The 23612-nt window shown below is 31.9% G+C and overlaps 1 protein-coding gene across 2 annotated transcripts in view; it reads right to left on the bottom strand.

The window, feature by feature from the left end:
- The window catches only part of KLHL1 (kelch like family member 1), a 414035-nt gene that overhangs the window by 232331 nt on the left and 158092 nt on the right, over positions 1 to 23612 (bottom strand). For both annotated transcript variants that reach the window (XM_023185609.1, XM_023185603.1), the window contains 2 exons: positions 23188 to 23324; positions 462 to 658 (listed from right to left, as the gene is read on the bottom strand). In XM_023185609.1, coding sequence (XP_023041377.1) covers positions 462 to 658; positions 23188 to 23324 — 334 coding nt within the window. The remainder of the gene's footprint in view (positions 1 to 461; positions 659 to 23187; positions 23325 to 23612) is intronic.

Below are 23612 nucleotides of genomic sequence, written 5' to 3'. Positions count from 1 at the left end.
TATCTATCTATCTATCTATCTATCTATCTATCTATCTATCTATCTATCTGTATTGCCTGTTAAGTGTGCATAAAGCCATAAAGAAGCTTCCCTATTGCAACACGTGGAGGTTCCTGGAGGGTGGTGTGCCCAGTGACAGCCTGGAGCCTGTGCACCCCTCTCCTCATACCTCACCCTACACATCTCTTCATCTGTATCATTTGCAATATCTTTTATAATAAACCAATAAATGTAAAATGAAATAAAAAATAAATCCACAAAAGAACAATAAATCCAGTATAGAATGTGTTTTTTAAAATTAGAATATACATTATGGTACACTGTAGTTCATAATAAAAAATGTGCCAAGCATAGAAAACTCATTTTAAACTTAAAAAACTTGCTAATGCCATGACAGTAATTATTTTTACCTCTGATAACGCAGAGTATGTCTCCATTATTAAAAGATTAAGTTTCCTTACCATTGTGTAGCTGTGGGCCACCTTCATTAATTCAATGCATCCTTGAGCATCTGCAAAGGCTCGAATTCCTAAACAGTTAGATGGATGCAAAAGCTTCATGAGGAAGTGACAGCACACTTCCACCACCTGTGGAAGCTGAAGAAGGCATGCTGCAGCAAGAAGGTTCTCAATGGTGTCCTCTTTTAATTCCAAGCATCCTAAACATAAGCAAAGATAATTATGAAACTCTTTTTAAAACATGAAATAATATGTATCATAATATTACTGAAAACATTAGGACAATCTTCTAGAACAGATCTAAACTGAGATTGATAATCAAGATAAATATAACTTGGTAAAGGTCACCAGTTGTTTTAAGAATTTTGCATTTCGTATTTCACGTAATATTCAAAATCACTCAGTAGATAGAAATGCAGTTTCAATCAATACATCTGTATACTAGCAGAAATGGTAGTTCTTCCTTTGATTGTGAAATAAGGAAAATAGAGAGAAAAATAAGGTGCAGAATATATGCCTACAAACTTAGGAGAGCAGAGATTCTCTAAGTATCTGACAAGGTATATAATTGTATCTGAATATAAAATATCTATTTGTGGATAATTAATACATGTTTGTACATTTATAAATGCATGTGTTGCAGGTTGGTAGTACTTTATTTAACCCACTGTACTCATGTTTAAAATTGTCTATAATTTTGGTTTTTAATTTTTTCTTTGTTTTTCTTTCCCCTTTTATCTTAAAGACAAAAAGCAAAAACAAAAACAAACAAACAAACAAAAACTCTTTAGTGCTTTAGTGTTTCCTCTGTTTTTCTAATATCCAGAATAATTTTTTTTTTAAGGGATCTGTTTGTCAAATGTTTATAGAACTTATCTTTGAAGTTTTATGGACTTAATTGTCTGGAGTTACATTTTAATTAGTAATACGACGTGTTCAATGGTTTTATTATCATTTAGATTTACTATCTGTATCTGAGTGAGTTTTACAAGTTATAAAATCTCAGAACTGGTTTAGTCCACTTTTCTGGCACAGACTACTAGTTCTTCATGAAAAATATCTCCAGTCATTTTTTTTTTTTTTTCTGAACATAGGGTCAGACTACATTTCTCTTGAGTTAGATGTAACATCTAACAAGCTCTTGTCAATGGATCAGGAGGAGCAGGATGTGTTTTACCACTAGATCAAGGAAATTATGATGTGCGTCTTCTCTCCTTCTCTTATAACAGCTAATTACAGGAGTTAATAAAACCCAAGTGAATGGAAGACACATAGGAAGTGTATTCTAATTAGTCAGTACCTGTAATTATGTAAACCTTTTCATATTATATGTTGTTTATTTTTGTCTTCTGTTCTATATTATAAAATTAAACTTTTAAGTGGATTATCTAATTAGATAATGATTTCTAAGTATAATTTTTGTTAATAAGCAATATGCAGTAATATCAATAGGATTTTTAAGGACTATAATTTTTTATTAATTTTTATTAGAAATCACTGATCTTACTGAATATGAATATATGCACTTTCACTAATGCTGGAAATTATTCCTGTTTTTATTTAAATCATTCTTCACCTCTACCTTTGCTTCCTCCATTTTCTCTTACAGTCTGTTCCTTAGGGGTACACTGAACTTTCTCTCTCTTTTCATGTCTGTAAGTTTTTCATATTTTGCATTCACTAATTCTCTCTTTAGCATATCTACTTTTTTGTATAACCTTATTTTTTTAACTTCAATGAAGATTCGAATTCATGGCTAATTCCTTTGACATATCTAACATACTGTTTACTCATCACTTTGTAATAATTTATCCAACCTTTACTTCTAGAAATTTCTCCCATGGGAACTATTGACATCACAGAATTTTAATACATTCATAAACAGCAGTTTTGACACAAAGATTGTTTAAGAGATTTTAATAATATTTAAATTTTGTCATCATTATTAATTTCTTCAAATCTTACTGTATCTTTATATAATTTCATTTTAATCGTAATGAACCCAAAATATGCATTTATGCTCTGAATTCCAAATTAACCCAATCAGATGAAGCCAAAGAAAAATGAATTTTAAAAAAATTAACAAAGCCTCCAAGAAATATTGAAATATGTTAAATGGCTAAACCTAAGAATAATTGGTCTTTGTTGACAGAACGTCAATAAAGAAACAATGGACCTAAACTATACCCTAAAACAAATGGATTTAACAAATATTTACAGAACATTCTGCCCCTAAACTGCAGGATATATGTTCTTTTCATCAACACATGGAACATTCTCCAAGATAGACCAGGAACAAGTCTCAGTCAATTTAAGAAAATCAAAATTGTATCAAGTATCCTCTCAGACCACAGTGGAATAAAATTCAAAATTAATTCCAAAAGGAAACCTCAAATACATGGAAATTAATAATCTGCTCTTGAATGATTTTAGGGTCAATGATGAAATCAAGATGGAAATTTAAAAAAATTCTTTGATCTGAATGATAATAATGACACAGCTTATCAAAACCTGTGGTATAAGGTAAAAGTGATGCTAAGAGGAAAATTTAGAGCAATAAATGCTATATCAAAAAGTCTGAAAGAGCACAAATAGAGAATCTAGGGTCACACCTCAGGGAACTAGAGAAACAAGAACAAACCAGTCCCAAACACAGCAGAAGAAAATAAATAACAAAGATCAGAGCAGAGCTAAATGAAATTAAAACAAATAAACAAAAGCAATTCAAAAAATAAATGAAACAAAAACTTGGTCCTTTGAAAAGATAAAGAAAATTGTGGCCGGGCGCGGTGGCTCACGCCTATAATCCCAGCACTTTGGGAGGCCCAGGCGGGTGGATCACGAGGTCAGGAGATCGAGACCATCCTGGCTTACACGGTGAAACGCCATCTCTACTAAAAATACAAAACATTCGCCGGGCGTGGTGGCGGGTGCCTGTAGTCCCAGTTACTGGGGAGGCTGAGGCAGGAGAACGGCGTGAACCTGGGAGGTGGAGTTTGCAGTGACCAGAGATCACTCCACTGCACTCCAACCTGAGCGACAGAGCAAGACTCCGTCTCAAAAAAAAAAAAAAAAAAAAAAAAAAAAAAATCGTTAGTGAAATTAACCAAGAAAATAAGAGAGATGATCCAAATAACCTCAATTAAAAATGAAATGGGAGACATCATTATAACTGATACTACAGAAACACAAAGGATCATTCAAGGTTGCTATGAACACCTTTTGTGCATGAAATAGAAAATCTAGAGATGATGAATAAATCCGTGGAAATACATAATCCTCCTAGATTAAATCAGGAAGAAATAAAAACTCTGAACAGATCATTATCAACTACTGAGATTGAAACAGTAAAAAAACAAACAAACAAACAAACAAAAAAATCTCCTCCAAAATTCCAGGACCAGAGGGAGTCAAAGCTCAGTTCTATCAGACATCCAAAGACGAGTTGGTGCCAATCTTACTGAAACTATTCTAAAAGGAAAATCTTAAGAATTTTAAACCTGAGAAAATAACATCCTGTTTTATTCACTTTTCTGAGTCTTCTAAATTTGACTAAAGTTTGAATTGTTTCATTTATATTTTCCTTTACATATATATATATATGTGAAATATATATATATATATATATTGCCTTAGTAAAGCTTACATTGCAGCTTTTAATAATTAATGTCAGACATTAGTGCCTACATATAAGGATTATCTTAGTTTATGTGTGAACTTGGAAGGCAGGTTGCACTAAATTTGAAATTTGACTATAAGACTTTAGGAAAAATGTAATTTTATCTAACTATAATTATGCTGTTATTTAATTGAAATTTAAAAGTATATTATTGCCAATTTGTGGATATTTTTTAACTTTGTGATGTTACTGCCATTTTTTCTTAGATTTCTCCTTTTCATCATGAATAGTTTTATGACATAATAAAAATGTTATCTACTTTCAAAACTTTTGGACAGAATATGTATTAAGAAAATCCTTTATGTATAATAACTATTGTTTTCCATACCAAATTTTGTTTTCTGAAAATTTTTAAACCTATAATAATTTGCAAAAGCCACCCATATACCCTTTATCTGGCTTCACCCAGTGTTAACATTTTGCCATATGTATGTGTATGTTTGTATTTATGTTGTAGCTGCAAAATTAGTAGAGAGCTACTTTCAGCCATCACATGTCACCTCTAAATGCTTCAGTATGCATCATCTAAGAAAAAGGTATTCTCCAATGGAGTGACAATATAATTATCACATATGAAATTGATATATTTGCTATGACATACACTTTCCCAAATATTCAAACATTTTTCTGTGTAGCTTTATTTATTTTTTTTAATTCAAGATCTCATCAAGGATTAAACATTACATTTACTTGTGATGTTCCTTTAGATTCCTTTTATCTAGAACTGTTCCCCTGACATTTTTTCATCTATAATATTTATGTTGGTGAAGAACCCATACTAGTTGTTTCGTAGAATCCTTCCTTTTGTACTTACATTATTTCCCCTTTATTAGATTATAGTGGTTTTTTTTTTTTTTCCTTTTCTTTCTCTTTTTTTTTGCAGGGACACCATATAGGTGATCTTTTGCCCTTCTCCATCATGATCAAGAGGCTCATGATGTCAGTGTGCCCTATTTTTGGTGGCTTTAAGTGTCATAGAATGTTTTAGGCAGTATCTTACAGATTCCTTCATATAATTTTTTTATAATTAAAGAATGATCTGTTGGGTGATAGATACCTTTGCTTTCAAATATGACAATATGCTTAATAGGTAAAAAAGACTATTATGTTTTATTTATGACTTTCACTGAAAGGAAGACAGTAGAGAAATCTAAAGCATGCCTCCAAGCATAAAAGTGAGTTGATGAAGGAAAAAGAAGAGCAGATACACTGCAGAAAACAGTTGGAAAATACAGTGATTAGAGTAATATGAAAGTATTTTTATTATATATTAATTTCCATTTACATTAGATACATAAATTCTAGTTTTGATATAAAAAGAGAACACAACACCAATAATAAAAATTAAAAGCTATTGAAAATTCTAAAATTTTAATTTTAACTTACAAAACCTTGCTGTGGAGATATTATCAAAAAGTAGAAGGTTGAGGAGTATAAGTCACTTTATTAGAGGAGATATTTATAGCAATAAAATTTCTTGAGGTGTTTATATTTTACATTATCAAAAACATTATCATACAATAATATTGTTAAGATCTTCATTTGAAGTTGAGGTATTCATATGGATTTGAATGACTTTAAGATTAATTATACCAGAACTAACTATTGATATATATTTTAAGGTTTATGAAATGCCATAGCAAGATTGAGCAAAAAGTATTTTATAGGTTACAGAAACTTATATTTGTATAACAATTTTAGATTTTTTTAAAAAAGTGTACTTGCTGTTATAAAAATAAAGTTAAAATAGAGAAAATAAGAGGAACACATTAAAATCTGTTATGAATTTTAAACAGATTACAGCACTCTTTTATTCATATATACCTTCAACATATTGTTTTGATTTAAAATCTCAGAGGAAATTTACCTATATTGTTCAGCGAAGTTGTCAAGAACACGGTTGCATGAGTCTTAGCATAGATATTGAGAGAAAATCAGATGGAAGGCCTACATGCTGATGGCATGGTTTTTACAGAATTCATTTTACTGTGATTTCAGAACATTGGGAGGATGACTTCCTGTAATCTAATTAACTATTTCTCTCAATATAATTTATGCAGAAAAGAACGAGCACAGCAGGCCTGAACCACTACTATCCTCTAAAAGGCCTGCTTTCAAGGTTTGCTCCACCTGGTATCTGAGAACTTAGATTTCAAGAGGATTCTCATCATTAACTGATAAAAAATGACTCACTGTGCCTAAACTGTACAAACAATATGGTATATGCTGAACACATTTTTCCTTTCTGGGAGTCTGAAATTTTGGTCTGTGTTAGACAGACGCTTATGCGATCAACACCTAATAAAACTCCAGGCACTGAATCTCTAGTGCGCTTCCTTGGTTGACATTTCACACACTTTGTCACAACTCTTTGAAGGTAAAAATGGTATGTTCAGTGGGACTCCACTGGAAGGGAACCCTTGGAAGTCTGTACCTTGTTTCCTTTGTACTTTGCCCCATAGGTCGTTTACCTTTTCTGGTTGTGTTATGTATTATTTTGTCATAACAATTCATAGCCATTGGTAAAACTATATGGCGAGTCTTGTGAATTATCCTAGTTCATCACTGAACTGGGCGTTAGTCTTGGGGATCATCCTACATAGCATTCTAATCAGAAATCCTGAGGTGGTAGGGGAATGTAGAGATATGCTGTGCTCAGAAGCTCAAAGATCAATATTGCTAAGATTTCATTCCACACCAAATTAATCTATAGATGCACAACAATCACATTTAGAATCTCAGTAAATCCTGTGAAAATTGCAAAACAGATTCTAAAATTCATTTGGAAATACAACGGACCTACAATAGTCCAAACAATTTTGAAAAATAACAAAGTGAGAATAAGAGCACTACCTGATTTTAAGACTGATTACAAAGTTTATGCAAGGGCACAAAGGTAAGTCATTTGAGAAAAGATTGTCTTTGAATGAGTCAGATATGTGTACAAAAACGAAAACTTGTATTTGATGCACACCCCAAATGATATACAAAATTTCCTCAAAATGGATCACGAATCAAATTCAAACATTAAACTATAAAACTTTTTTTTTTTTTTTGAGACGGAGTCTCGCTCTGTCACCCAGGGTGGAGGGCAATGGTGCGATCTCGGCTCACTGCAACCTCCATCTCCCAGGTTCAAGTGATTCTCCTGACTCAGCCTCTCAGGTAGCTGGAATTACAGGCACCTGCCACCACGCCTAGCTAATTTTTTCTATTTTTAGAAGAGACGGGTTTTCACTATGTTGGCCAGGCTGGTCTCAAACTCCTGACCTTGTGATCCACCTGCCTCAGCCTCCCAAAGTGCTGGGATTACAGGCGTGAGCCACCAAGCCCAGAAACTATAAAACTTCTATAAACAAACTTTGTTAATTAAAAATTTATTTGATAAAATATCAAAAACATAATTTCTCAAAGAACACATTGAGAAACTAGACTTCATACAATTCCCTGCAAGACTGAGCTAAGATCATGCCACTGCACTCCAGCCTGAGTAACAGAATAAGACCCTGCCTCTATTTAAAAGAAAAAGAAAAACAAAAGCCACTGTAGGATGTTTTATTAAAGGAATAAAAAGATGAACCATAAACCAGGAAAAAAGTTTGCAAATCATATCTGATAAAATATTATACAGAGAATATTTAAAGAATTTTCAAACTAAATTAAAAAAAAAAAAAAAAAAAAAAAAAAAAAACCTGGGCAAATGATTTATACAGACAACCCACAAAGGAAACGTATGAACAAAAAATGCTTAATATTTTCAGTGCTTCAGAAAATGCATATTACAAACACAATGACAGACCACAACACCTCTACTAGAACTGCTTGTGGAAATGTGAAATGATAAAACTACTTTAGAAAACAATTTTGCAGTTTTATCTCCTCTATGACTCAGCCATTCTGCTCCTATGTGTTTGCTCAAGAGTAAAGGAAGAATATGCTGATACAAAGTCTTGTACATGAATGTTTACAGAAAATTTATTTTGCAATGGCCAAGAGCTGGAAAGGACTAAAATGTGAATTGACAGGTAAATGTCTAAACAAAATTGGAGTATGTCTATTCAATGGAATAGTTCATAATAATAATAAAAAATTTATTGATTATGAAATATCATGGTTAATTATGTTGAGTGCAAGATAATTAGGCTGAGTGAAAGAAACCAGACAGAAAATAAATACAAACTCTATGATTAACTTCAAAATTCTTGAAAGTCCCAAAATATCTGGTGTGTAAGGAATCAGATCACTGATGCTTATGTACTAGGTCAGAATAAGAAAGGACAACAAGATAGATTGCAAAAGCACATGAGAAAACATTTGATGATTACAGATATATTCATTAATTTGTGGTGAGTATATGCATATGCCAAACGTATCAAATTATACACTTTGTGTATGTACAGTTTATTGTATCTCGATTATTCATCAATAAAGTATTCAAAAGAATACTCAACTGTATTTTCAAAATATATTTAATAAATGATTTGAGTTGACAAGTAGATAGAAACATATTCTGAGTGCTTAAATGCAAACAAAAATCAAACAAATATATGATATTATAATTTACATTGAGGGTTGTGTGATTTTTTTTTTCTTTGTTTTCCTTTTTTTTTCTTTTTGAGGCAAGGTCTTATTTTGTCATCTGGGCTGAAGGGCAGTGGAATGATCATAGCTCACTGCTTCCTTGAACTCCTGGTCTCAAGTTATCCTCTTGCCTCAGCCTCCCACGTAGGTGAGATTACAGGTATGGACCACTAGGTTCGGCTATTTATTTTTATTTTTGTAGCAATTAGGTGTTGCTATGTTGCCCAGGTTAGTCTAGAACTTCTGGTCCCAAGCCATCCTCTTGCCTTGGCCTCCCAAATTGTTGGGATTTACAGGTGTGAGCTACCATGCCTGGCCAATAATTTTTTCTGAATGTTTGCAGTATCATGCAAAACATGATTATAGTCATGACAATTCACATATGCTATTATTAGGTTGGTGCAAAAGTAATTGCAATTTTCCCATTGAAAGTAATGACAAAAACCACAATTACTTTTTGACCAACCTATCATATGAAAAACATATTCTTAATATAATCTTAAAAATTTGAGCCTGCCATACAAAACTCTGTGTGTGTGTGTGTGTGTGTGTGTGTGTATGTGTGAGAAGACCTTCCTACTCCATCACTGTGGCTAATTCTTATGTGTTTCCATCACTCCTTCTGAACATTCTGACCCATATTGATATCTCTATTATGCTCTCTTCCCTTAAGCTCTTTCATTGTTTCATTTGTTTTCTGCTGGGACTCTGACTGATAAAGTGAATATTGGATGTGGACAGCAAGGAATAAAATCTCAGAGGATTCCACATAGTTTGGCTTGGGTGTCCAGGCAAATGGCATATGATTGGCTATTTATATTTGAAAAGTATATTACTATATTTCTTTATATGTGTGTGTATTTTTACCTTCCCAGATCAATACTTGAAAAAAGATTCAGCAGCAATATACATACTTACAGGGATTTTATGATATTTTCTTGAAACACATTTATTCAGTCTAAATTCTAACCCCTGATAATAATATACTTCATAATAATTCAGACAGAATTTTTTCAGAGCATCTATCAATTATTTCCCCAAAAAAGAAAACAAAGAATTTTCACAAGATATCCGTAGAATAATATTTTTATTTATTGCTAGCTTTGGAGGTTAATTTGAGTATTATAACCATTGTTTTTTTCAAATAGTTTTAATATTGTGTTTTCTAAAACTTGGAATGTATCCAATGAAAGAATCTATTTGTTAAAGCCAGAGGCACAAATGGAATATTAGCCGGTGTCAAGCTTCAATGCACACAAATTAAGCTACCTCATGCATGCTATATTTCTTTATATCTGTAACCTGTCCATTGCTCAGACAGACATAGATGTAAAAAGAAAAAGGGTAGCCAAGTATTTGACTTAAAAGTTACCTTTTTAAAAAGCATGAAAACTACTAATGGAAAGAAAAGTAATTCTACGTTTTCATTCACAGTTGATTTCAAGGCATAACGTTCTCAAATAAGCTTACTAAAAGGGACAACCTACATGTTTTTAATTAGGTGCCATAGAAAACTGGGTTAAAAATACACGATAGCCATATTAAACTTGAGATACCTAAGAAGTCGATGTTTCTAATAACAGCCAACTTCTAGAGATTGTTTTCAAATAAAAATGAAATGTTTATAATCTCTCTTAGCAAGTCAAGAGGAGCTTTGTTTCCAGAGTTAATTAATTGAGAGGGTCGACACATTATCAGGAAACAGGCATCTCCTCAAGTGACTTCCTCAATTTCTGTCATAGTTGCCATAATTTCAGACAGGAAAACATGTAGCAGAAGAGGAATTATTTACTTATGTATATATCTCTTACATGAGTGAATAAACTTTTACCAAAGAATCCCCAGAAATTTTTCTCCAAGTTGCTCTGGCAAAAATTGTGTCACATAATCATGCCTAACTCAATCATTAGGAAAGGAGTGAAATACAAATAATTGGTTTTGATCCTATAAACTGCTTACAAAAAGAGTCACCCTCCTCTGATTCAACTGGGGGACTATTCTATTTTTGAATAAAGTACCAATAAGGTGTGCTACATTTATCCACAATTATATCTTAAGTAAATGCTAAGGCCACTAAATCTTCCAAATACGTATGAGTAGACTTAAACTGTGTTTTTCTATAAGATGTTTGAATTTGTACTTCATTGACATAAAAATAGGTAAAACAGAATGGGAAGGAAAAAGTGAAGTTTACAGAATATGTATTGATATGGTTCTCTTTCTTATTAGACACATCATCCCCTATTAACAAACGCACAGAATATCTATATTTCATCTACAAAATATGTTATATTGGAAATGTATGTTTCCAAAAGTATTGTTTTAGAAATGTGCATTCTACCAGACAAGTGCAAAAACTTCCTTATAAAATTCACAAAGTAAATTAAATTTATCTATCATCATTCTGTTAAATTGAAAAAGAGCGAAACAATGTCAATGTCACTCTAGAAATTCAAACTTCAAAATTGATATTTTTAGTAACTCACAGGTATTTTAAAAATATAGTTTTATATGAAAATACTTCTAGATTAAAAGAAAATTGCAAAGATAGTACAGTGATTTTTCCATATAACATATACCTGTTTCCCCCATTATTAACATCTTACATGCATATATGTGTTATATTAATGAACAAATGTTGTTACGTTACTATCAACTAAAATTTGTACTCCACATTCCATAGATTTTTTTTTTTTTTTCTTTTCTTACCTAATGTCCTTTTTCTGTTCCAGGATACCATTCAGAATAGTACATCTCATTTACTCATTCTGTCTCATTAGGCAACTCTTTGCTGTGACAGTTTTCAGACTTTCCTTTTTTTGATGACTTTGACAGTTTTGAGGAGTACTAATTTAATATTTCATAAAATGTCCTTCAACTGATATTTTGCTGATTATTATTAGACTGGGGTTATGAATGAAGTTTCTGTCTCATCACATGCTATTAAAGAAACATTATCAATGTGACTTATCACTGGTGACAGTCATCTTGATCATGTGTGGAGGTAGTGTATGTTAGGTTTCTCCACTGTAATGTTATTCTTTATTACCTTTATATACTATACTCTATGGAAGAAAGTCCCTATGCACAGCCTACACTTAAGGAGAGGCGAGTCGTACTCTATCTCCATAAGGATGGAATAACTGGCATAAATACTTTCGAATTCTTCTACATGGGATATTTGTCTGTTCTCCATCATTTATTGGTATATTCAATTATTTATATCAGTCATTTCATAGAATTTTTTGAATAAATGTTTCAAAAAAGGAAAGAGAGTTAAAGGGATTTGGTTTAGGCAATTTACAAATATTTTTAACGTTAAAGGAATTTAAATTTTACCGCAATTTAGAATTTTGCTATCATCAAATTATTCCTTATTTCCAACTTGTACAACCTTATTGGCACTCTGGCCTCCTCTCTCTCAGGTCAGAAAGAAAATCCTAGTTGTCTTCTAAAAATTACAGCAAACTGATTTTAGAAAACAGAATATAAGTTCTACCTATGAAATTCTATAATCTTAGAGCTAATTAAGCTATAAACCATGTCATGCATGCCTTCCAGTCACAAGAAAGACATGGTTTTGTTTTATGAGTACTAAATACATCTCAGAGTTCGAGAGAACCTGTTAGAAAAGTCAGAAAAAGTTATGCAAAGAGCAGTTCAAAAGTAGCTGTGACAATACAAGCCATTATTCGTTTAATTTCTATCTGTCCACCTCACTCCTATAAAAGTCCACTGCGTGATAGGTAAGAATTAAACATGTTAGCAGCTCAAATTTACTTAAATTGCTTTAAAGCTACTCTAATTATATATCCATCATTTGAAAAGAACAAGGAATCGTTTTCAGAGAAAAAGCAACATTCCCTTGACTCACATCGATGCACAGGTGTTAAGCTCCCTCAACTTTAACAACAGAGTACATGTCTTATCTTCAAATTTTTTATACTTTATGACTCTGTACCTAATCAACTCCATAGATTTTTTTTGCACTCTTACTACTTTCTATGGAGTTTAACCTAAAATAGCATGTCATGCAACACTCGAGGAAATTTTGGTTGTAAGAACAGCAGAAAAAAAAAAAAATGATTAATTCATGGTCACAGAAGTTATTTAAATCTTTACTTAAGTAAAATAATGTGTCTATCTAAGCACCAGACTTATCACAGATATGTCCTTTTGGTCATTATTTTAATTTAGGATATCTTTATGTAGAACATATGCTCTTGAACTTGGCAGAGACAATTCAATTCCCTTTAAATTAATTGTACTTTGAACTTAGTTGAGTTTGATTTTCAGATTTAAATATTCTGTTGCTTAATGTGTGAAATTATTAGAGACTTGTGCTCCTGGACAAAATAATTTGAACTTGAATCAGCCAACAGAAGCAACAGTTCTATAATTCATTGTTATATTCACTTTTGGCTAAATAGTGAAGACGTCTAAAGTAGCATATACAATGGTGTAGGTATATATATATATATATGTGTGTGTGTGGGTGTAATATAACAACACCCACGTTTATGGTGAGGAAAATGCCTTTAGTTTGTAATATAACTGATTATGCTTACCTCTTTGTCTTGGTGACTGAGAAGAAAAACTAATTGGTCTGTCATTTCTATGAATACAAACAGAGTTTTAAGACATTTACTTATTGTGAAAATTATACCGTAGGTGTTTTTATTTGAATGTGAATGCCTTTCCAAATATTTTCTGTTTGATTTATAAAGCCTTATACATCATGGATATTTAGAAATAAAACTAGGACAAAAGCCATAACTTGGTGGCTTATGTAAATAGCTGAATTTGTTTTCTTCTGCTGTACTCTACTTCATCAGGAAACTAGAATGGAGATATAGAAAGGGGTAAGTATGTCAGTAGGAGCATGTTTCTGTAGAACCAGGTTATATTGAAGTTATCTGCAGAGCTCTTCCATCTTGAGATGCTTAAATATTTTATACAGTAACTTGGGTGGATTTGATGTAGAAAGAAAAATGTTGGCAGTTTTGATATTTTATCTGACATTCTGTCCAGATTGTGAGTTCTACCATCCTGCCCTCTGTGAGTCCACCATACCCTCTTCCTCTCCACTCTTGAGTTTCTGTGTTGACAGAGGTTTTTTATTTTTGTTTAACAGGTAATTTTTTATGAGGCTCTATTTGATTTCCAAAATATGCTTCATATGTTACCTCTTTACCTTGCTGCTACATTATAGGTCATTTTTAGACATCACCATTTTTATTTTCTGACTGCGGACATTCATGCCTTTCCTGAAATCTTCACATCTCACAATCCATATTTAAAATCAATATTTCTTAGCCCCAGTGAACTGGAAGTGCAATAGTTACAGAGTGCTACCAACGGGGCATACAGATACAACATTTCCGATAAGTATGAAATTCTTTCCGAAAACACTACCCGGCACACTGAATTATGTCATAGGTCATATAATTGTTATTTCCCCACTTGGATAGTACATTTTGAAGCCATTTTAAGATGTGGAAAACTTAAGTTAAATAAATGTAAGCAAGGGGGTTTGATTACAAGGTTCTAAATATATTTTGTTTCATTGAATTTGGCAAGTAAAATAATAATTTATAAAAATAATTCAAAAAGTCCTATTATATCATTTTTGAATTAGTCAAATTTGTTAGTTAATCAAAAATGCTCATTAATCAGAAAGCAGAATGCATAGCCCAGGAAAACACATGAAAATAATTAATGACATATATTTCCAAGTAGTATTTACATTTTTCAGGCATGGATCTGTCAGGAATAAACTTATATTTTAGACAAATGCAAAATAGTTTTTATATTTTTCTTATAAGACTGAATCCCATTAGCAGTATTTAGAATTTCTTTATTGACTTTTATTTTGCATTATCCTCTCCTCTTACCACACCTAAACATTTCTGTAGAGAAAAAAATATGAGGTGGGACAGATTCATCAGACTCATGTAAGTGCCATTTGACTAGGACATTTTCTCTGGTTGAGTATTGTGACAGGAGTGCAATAATAGCCAGAATATGCAGAGACAAAAACTCAAGTTCACAGCCCAAAGGAATCAGTGACCAAGGTATTCCTTCAGAAAGTCTTCAGCATGCCGTCCAATTCCGGCTAAAATGTGTTTTCCTGGTTGGATTGCACTAGTATCCCTCAACTGAAGGAAACAAAGTGTTTAAAATTAAAGTGCTTAGTGTTCCCATTATAAGCGTCCTTTCCCAAGTATAATGGGAAAGTGAACTCTTCATTAAAAATGGCAAAATGGTAATTTACAGAAGTCTTAAGAAGGGTGCAATGAAAGGGTTATTTTGCTTGTTTTTATTTGCTTGTTTTCCCCCATACTCTCAGCAAATCATATCAGCTCTACCAAATTTTAAATGAAAGATATTAACAAATACTTAAAATGGAAGTAAAATAGTGTTTTCAAAGAAAGGTATTATTTAAAAACATTTAGGAAATTGGTGCTTCAGTTGCTTAAATTATAAGATAAAGTTGAATATTGTGAGGCATAGCTAAGATTTGCATGGAAAATTCTGGAAAATGTTACTAATTGAATATTGTAATATTTTTACGATTCGTCTTTAGATAAATATGATAAAATAAAATTAAACTTAAAATTACAAAATTATGAATGTGCAAGTCTGAGGATGACATTTTAAATAGTGCTAAGAAGCATCAATCACAATTCTCCATTTGGGTATCATCTATATAACTTCCTCAGGCTACTTATGATTTGATATACAACAATATTAATTGTAAGAAAAAATATATATGATGGCAGTTGTTACCAGGTCAATGGAAAGTCGTGCTTTTCACTCAATGTGGCAATGACATAAGTAATTATGAGTAGCACTGCCTTTCATATTAAGCAGACAGAATGCTGAATAACTCTAGATCTAGTAGAAAAGATGTCAAAATGCCCATGGAAAAATTAGCCCATTATTTTACATCTTATAATAATTTTGTTGACATGTAGCTAAGGTGCCATTTCTGTATCTGACAATATGATGTTGACTACCTACGTATCTCAGAATATTGTTGTAAGGATCAATTAAGATAAAACATGACAAAATCATGGATATAATACACGATAAAAATCCATCTCAAATACACAAGGTAGCAAAATTATAAGCTAGTTTTTTAAAAAATGTACCATTATACATGTATACCAAATCATACGTATGAATTAAAAAACACATTATAATGCTGAAACATATAATAAATTGGACTCAAAATTAATGAATGATTGATAAGCAAAGTGAATATATGCTCCCAGTTCTCAGATGTTATTTTTATTCTTATGAAGGATCGTGCAAAGGATTTGAACTTATAAAATCACATATTCTGCATAATCATCATAACTGAGTGTTTGCTACATGCTAAACTTTATGCTAAACTAGCTTAATTTTATAAGTTTACTCCTTAAAGTAATCCTCTCACTTAAAGACTATTATTTTCCCTTTCTTATATTTAAGGAATCTTAAGACTTCAGAAAGTTAAGTAATTTGACCAAGATCCATAACTGTAAAATGGGGAAGCCCAAGAGATATTTCAAGTACTTAATGAGAAGCAAGAAACAGGTGCATGCGAATTAGAATAAATGTCCAAGAATCAGAATGAACTTTGGGCTGCCCACATCACACTGAGTGGTAGTTGCATATCAATTCAAGGGAAGGTCAAAATAGGTCCTGGATATCTAGTGTTAAATTCTACACACCACACTTACAAATACAAAGGAATAAAGTGTATAAGTGTTTTCAAAGTACAGGTGGAAAAATCCTAAGAAAATATAGTGAACCTTATCATTAAAGTAGGAAAATACATAGCAGGTACCCTAAACATTTGGAAAAGTGGTGATTGAATTCAATTCAATGATTCAATTCCCAGCTTTTAACAAAGTAAAGGAAAATGAAAACAATTATAAGACTGAGAGCAACAGAAAAATAAAATCCAAACAGATTGTTTAAGAAAGTAAAGTTGATTATGGGACCCGAGTGATTTTTCTTACTTCGAAACCCAGAAAATAACTGTGACTTACACTATGATAGATACATAACCCTTACTCCTAAATATTAAAAGTCACGTAGCTATTTCTTTTGCAGTCTCTCTATTAAGCCTCATGGCACAAAGCCAAAACACTGTTCAATAACAACAATAAAAAGCTTCATAACAGTCACAAAATAGAAATCGTTTTTATTGTCTATTTTGGCACAATATTTTTTTCCCAAATTAGTTTTATATGATAGTACTCAATGTTTTACACACACACACACACACACACACACACACACAATTTTAAACACATATACGCACAAATGAAACAAAGTTTCCTGCTAAAATGATGGAAAGGTAAGGATTTGATGGTGATATACAAATTATGTTATTGATTTTATTTTTATTACTTTTTTAATTGAATATACAGGTTGCTTAAATATCCTCTGAAAATTGCTTAAATCTATACTTTAAATAATGGGTAATAATAATACATAAAACTAGTCTTTGAAGGCTCAGTTTCGTAAATCGAGAATAGAATTTTACATCTATTAAAAGCCTTAAGTTTAAAACTAATGTCCTAATGGGCTTGCATAATTCATGCCACTTGAATTAAACCAGTAATAAAAATTAAACAATAATTTACTTTTAATTACCATAAAAATTCTGAAAGGAGTTTAAATGGTAAAGTCCAGGTTGATATACACTGTTTAATATTAAAGCAGGACATTAAACATCTCAGCCCCTATGTGTGTATATTTATTTCATTCTAATGTTTGGCAGTAAGCAGAAGCTGTCTTAACATTTCTTAGCATGTACGAAGACTTTAATTAACTTCAGTGGCACACAACCTTTTTTCACAAGGAAGTTAACACTTCAATATGATTAAAGGTCTGCCATTTGGCAGTTTAATTTCCTACCCCTCCTCTTAATACCACTACTAGATGGACAGCTTCCTTTATTTAAACCTTGTCCTTATCAGTTCTCTACAGGAACTGACATTTTGTTAGTAACTTTGCAATTCCATCTCCCATATTTGTTAGAACTCTATTTTCTTACACATCAATGAACACAGTATATTTTCAAGTATGTCAAGATAGTAGGGACTATGTAAGAGATAAACTAGGAGGAAATTTCTATCAGTCTAAAAGCAACTGAAAAATATAGTGAACCTCAGTGCATCCTTTTCAAATATATTATAGTTTTTCTTTTCTTTTCGAAATGTGAACATCCATTTTTGGCTGTGATTGAAATCCTAATGTGTGTGCAAGTGGATTCAAAATCAATATCTGTTGTTTTCAAAATTTGATTCTATTCTTAAATGAGGGAACACTAGGAGATATATACATATATATCATATATCAAATATGTACTTGATTATATATATATATATATATCTCAAAAAGTATGTTTATACCAAAATAAGATAACAAAAATTTGTATTTAGTGATAAATTTGAAGACCCTTAAAGGCAAGGAACATGTACAATTCAGCATATTATTTTTCAGACCCCATCATAAGGCATAGCACATAGTAGACATATAAATATAGTAAAACTTGAGAGTTGTTCAGTGTATTCACAGGACAAAGACCGTCAGGCATTAATATGCTTGAATTGTCAGGCACCATTGCTACCTAAAGGGAGCTAGCATTAGATGGGGAGAAACTATGAACCAAACCTGCACTGAACCACTATATAGCAATATGAGAGTCGGTTTAAGCTATTCAAACTATTTTGAGAGCAAGACAGCTATGAGTCACTTCAATGAACTCCTATCATAACTGATACTCTATAAAAGTACACAAATCTGATAGAGACAATACCACTCGATTCATGTTCTGATGTTCCTATTCCAGTAAGAGTCCACAACTTACTATTGATCATTTTAAGGTAATTTTTATCTCATTGGTTGGGCAGCATTAAGAAATTTAGAGACTTTGAATATATATTTGTGTACCCATATTAATTTAAAGCAGACCAACACATTTGTGATCTATCTCAAGAAGATTTTATAAATGCTTATTTGAAATATGAAATATGTAATTCTCAAAAAAATTAGATTTTCTGCTTTGCACATGCTTAGCATAGAAAAGCATTCCTCTGTAAAATGTATAATGTTCAGGATGGAATATCTGAAGTTCTAGACATTGCTACCTCTCTAGGTGATTTGAACATAAGATATTGTAAGGCCTAATTATCTTTTCTTCTCTGACCTCATGTTTCTGAGGATGATTCATAGAATAACTACTGAATAACTTTAACTTCACTATGCCGAATCAAAGGCTTATTGAAGATTAAACGAATAATATCACAGTTTTTATTTCTATTCAACCTAATAAAAAAATGGAACTACAGAACAGGAGATGCATTAGGCATAGGAAAATGCTCACAAAGCTGTTTTTAAGTCAATTTGACACATCAAAACTGAGAATGCCAAAAAGTGTATAGTGATACATAGATTTTGCTACTTTTAAAAACAAAAGTAAAGAACTTTTGCATTATGCCCTGCTCCATATAATCCTGTACGTTGCCAAATTGGTTTAAAGGTTTATGACATTTTAAACTGTATTCTACCAGTTTTTTATACAGATGGTTCCTGACTTATCAGGGTTTGATTTTCAATTTTTGGACATTATGATGGCATGAAAGTTATATGCATTCACTATATTCCTTGATTAACAAAGAAGGTAGCACTTCCAGATAAATCCATTGCAAGCTAAGGAGCATGGATATATACAGTTTACATGGTATCTTTTTCTAATACACACTGTGACTCTCTTCATGCCATAAGTGCTCAAATATTGTTAGCAGAATTATGATTTGATTTTGAAAAACTGGTATACAATTTTATAAGTACTGATATACAATCTGAATTCCAACTAAGTATTTTATTTACAATTTAAGATACCAATTATAAAACAGCACTACTTTAAAACACACACTGTTGCCAAAATGGACCTTTGCTCTTTACAAATGGCTAAGATCACAAACAGATTTTCTAGCAGAAAACGGTGAAGAAAACCCAATAGAAAGCCTTAAAAGAAAAAAATTTGAAATTGCTTATACTGCTAATTAAGAAAAATGACACGAACTTCATATTAAGTATATCATAATTTCTCTAACATCAGTGTAAATGTTCTTTCCATTTATGAGCTGTTACAATGTGGGAAAAACTGACCTTATGGTGTCTTTTATTTTAAGTAAAGAAATTAACTTCATACCTTAAAAGTAGTCATCATTGTTTCACAACCTCATTATTATCCCAAATAGTTCCAAGAATTATTGTTTTTTAAAATTCTTTTGACACAAACACCTTACTGGATTTTTACTCTGTTGTACGTATTGCTAAGTATTAACCTTTTCATGAATATACTGTTTTCTTTTAAGAAAACTTCTTTTGAACTGTTATCACCATTGCTGTCTCTCAATGATACCAAGGCCATTCTTACCAATTACCTAGTAATAATAATAATAATAATAAAAGTCTACACGTTTGCTTTATTTCTTACTGAATTTCTCTGAAGAACTTGATCTAATTGCTTCTCATCTAATTTTTTGGACTATGGGTAACATGTTGGATGAGTTAAATAGAGAGAGTGTTTTTCCCATATCTTACTACGTACAATTTTTTACTACATAAAATTCTATAAAAGATTATCTTTTCAATCAAACACTATTAAACTATAATCATTGAAGCTTATCTCAAACACTCATTCTAAGCCCGCTTTATTCATGTACTTTGTCCTTAATTTCTAAGTTAATAAGATAAATTACCTGCATCTGGTTCCTTCAAATCTTACACATTTTTCAGAGTTCATAAAACGTTATATATTTAAATCATTTAAAAACACTCTGACCTATCTCTACTAAACACATTGCTTCTAGAGCTAATAATTAACTATCAATCATTGACATAGTTGATCCTCCTTAGTTTCACCAAAGCTTCTCAAACCTTAAGGTTAAAAAATATATATATTCTTAAATGGCTGGAATTTTACATCTATTCCCTCTCATTCAGTTTTTTCTGTTTTCTGGGATATATTTATTTTTAGCTTTCCTTAAAGAAAAGTCATAGATGTTAGTTAGCTGTTGAGTTAGGTAGATAGTGCAGTTACCTCCCATGCTTCCCTTTCTGTGCAGCTGATCACTCGTTCTTTTCTATTGTTATAATTTGTTACATTGCATATGACAAAAAGCAAGATATTTGTCTTATGCCATGCCTGCAATTTTTCCAATAACACCCCATAAATATTTTCCTCATCTAACACATTTCTGTAAACTCACAACTAAAAATTTAAGGTATTGGAGCACAGGCCGAAGTGGCAGTGGCAGCTGAGAGGCATTTTTGTATCCTGTCTGCCCTCTACAAAGCAGAGCCAAATCTGGGTCATTATATTCAGCAGGGAGCTTTGAAACACCTTCCAACTTTGTACAGCAGGATGCTGAGTGTCTTTTGACCTAGTTTTACGCACAGGAAATGCAAGACTGCCAGACCATAGAGCCTGGAAGTGTTAGGTTCTTAGATCTATGTCTTTTAGTTGCTGGAAGGATTCCTAAAATGTTAGCTTCATGATTCTTCCCTTTCCAGGAAACAATAATGTAATTATGCTTGCTACCTCTTGGCTCAGAGGTAACTATTCCTCCATATGACTGTTTCAGGTTGTATGCAAATTGAAATTGACCAAGATGGTCTTAATATTTGCCTCAATTTCACTAAACTTTGGACAGAATTATTCCTGACTTTAAGCTGACCCCTCTTTTTTCAGAGTACTCATTTTAAAAAACATGGAATTGTAATTTTTTTCTCTAATCCTTTGAGATGTTAAGTCTTTTTAAAAACCTCTTGCTAGTTTTACAACCCAGTATTTTTTTTTTTTTTCCCCAAAGGCCTGAACATCGTATCTTTGAAATGTAAACATCAAGGGAAATAGCTCCCCTATGCCTCAGTTTCTGGAGGAGAGTAGAAGCCTAACCTGGGTGAACAAATTGCTTCAAGTTGTAAAACTATCCTGTCACAAAGATGAGAAAGTTTACTTTTTCTTTAGTAAAACCAACTAACAAACACAGATGGGCCTATGCTCTCCCTCTGACCTTGGCACTTAAAAATCCTCCCTTCCTTCATTTCAGTAAACTTCAGACTGAGTTTGGGTCTCTCTCCTAATGCAATATCCTTGAATAAAGTCTTCTTTACCTGTTTAACTTTGCCTAGTATGATTTTCTCCATCAAAATATTACTTTAAAACTGTCTAAGTATTTCCCTCACATTGCTGCTTTGAGATTAAGCAGCCAGAGCATGTGGACTTTTTTTTTTTTTTTTTCCAGTAAGCTTGTTTACTAAGTGTTATCTTAGTATTAGCAAATCCTTCTCTAGCATAAGTGAAATCCTTAAAGAGGACAGAGTCCTCCTCGTTCCCAGGTGTTTGAGCTCCAGTGACTGATCTTCACAATGTCATCTCATTTTTCTGTTAGCAGAAATGGTATAAAAATAAAACTCCTTAAACTACATTCCTGCTGCTTTGATAACTAGGCCAGAACCTGCCTTTCTTCATCTCACACCAGTATTAAGAATTTAGGTAAAATGAACCACATTCCATTTATAAGAAATAATACATAAAACAAACCATTAATATATACTGTCTGCCTTTGTTTCTTTCACAAGATTTTATGTCCTCCTCTTCTGGCTAAATGTAAATAGTTATTAAAAAGTGTAAGCCCTGATAATGCTCTGTGTGTTTTATGTCTTCTAACTCTCTTAACATTTGGCATTATATCACATTTATGTCCTCATCTACATCTTCTCTTCATTTGGTCTGCGAGCTTCACGAGGGCAAATACATAGATTTTTTAGTTATTTTCTACATACACAATTAATACTTGCATACTGTGTAACATTCAACAAATATTTGCTACAATGGCAAAATTATTTGAATGCACCAATAACACAATATAAAGATCAACAGAAGATGTCAACATAATAGATCAGAAAAAAAAAAAAAACTTCAAAAATATCATTTGCACAACTCTAAGTATCTATTGTCTATTTCAAATGATTTGTCAAGTCCACATTAACTATTCTGTGAAAGTTTTTACATTAAAGTAACACATTGCAGGGAGAAAGTTATTTGAACCCATCATTTCCAAAAAGAAAAGACAATTAGAATCTCCTTTCTTTCCTAAGCAAACATGGTCATAAACAAATTTTTATTCAAAAATTTGTATCCACCCTGTTTCTCTCCCAGGTTCTACTATTTACTTATTTATGTAAGCCAGTTTAAATCCTTTATGGAAGAATAAATGTATATGTATACATTTGTAATTTCACTGATAATAAAAAGTTAGTCTGATTTTTGATCTACTAAATAATATTCAACTGAAAAGATACAGAATTTTTTTAAAAGCTTTAAATTCCGTACTTAAAGGAAATGAGCTAAAATTTAAAAGACATCAGTATGATGTTATAATTACTTTGCCATACCTGTATATGCAAATTGGACAAGGTCCCAGAGAGCATTGGGGTCTATGCCTTCCATTTTGATCTCCTCTTGCTTGGCTTCACAAACATCGCTTGTAAACATGGCCGCAAAATAGTCGGAGACTGAACTCAGAACAAGCCTGAAAGAGTCACAGGTTCTAATTTAGGTCGTGAATGTAAGGCAGAAAATCACTGTGTCAACCAGAATGCAACGCAGAACACAGAATCAATCTATTGATCAATCTGTTAATGCATTTTATTTATTGCCTCATGAGTTGTACTTTACAAAACTGATTGAATAAATCTTCCCCTAACTTTTCGTGATAGAGCATTCTCATATATTTTCTTCTATCACTTTAAAGATGTTTTGTCCTTCACGTTTAGGGCTTCAGGCTTTTTAAATAATACATTATAGTTTTCTTTATGTA

Source organism: Piliocolobus tephrosceles, chromosome X (assembly GCF_002776525.5).
Source record: "Piliocolobus tephrosceles isolate RC106 chromosome X, ASM277652v3, whole genome shotgun sequence".
Lineage (NCBI taxonomy): Eukaryota > Metazoa > Chordata > Mammalia > Primates > Cercopithecidae > Piliocolobus > Piliocolobus tephrosceles.
Note: the sequence above shows the minus strand (reverse complement) of the source record. Positions and strands in the feature narration are given on the sequence as shown.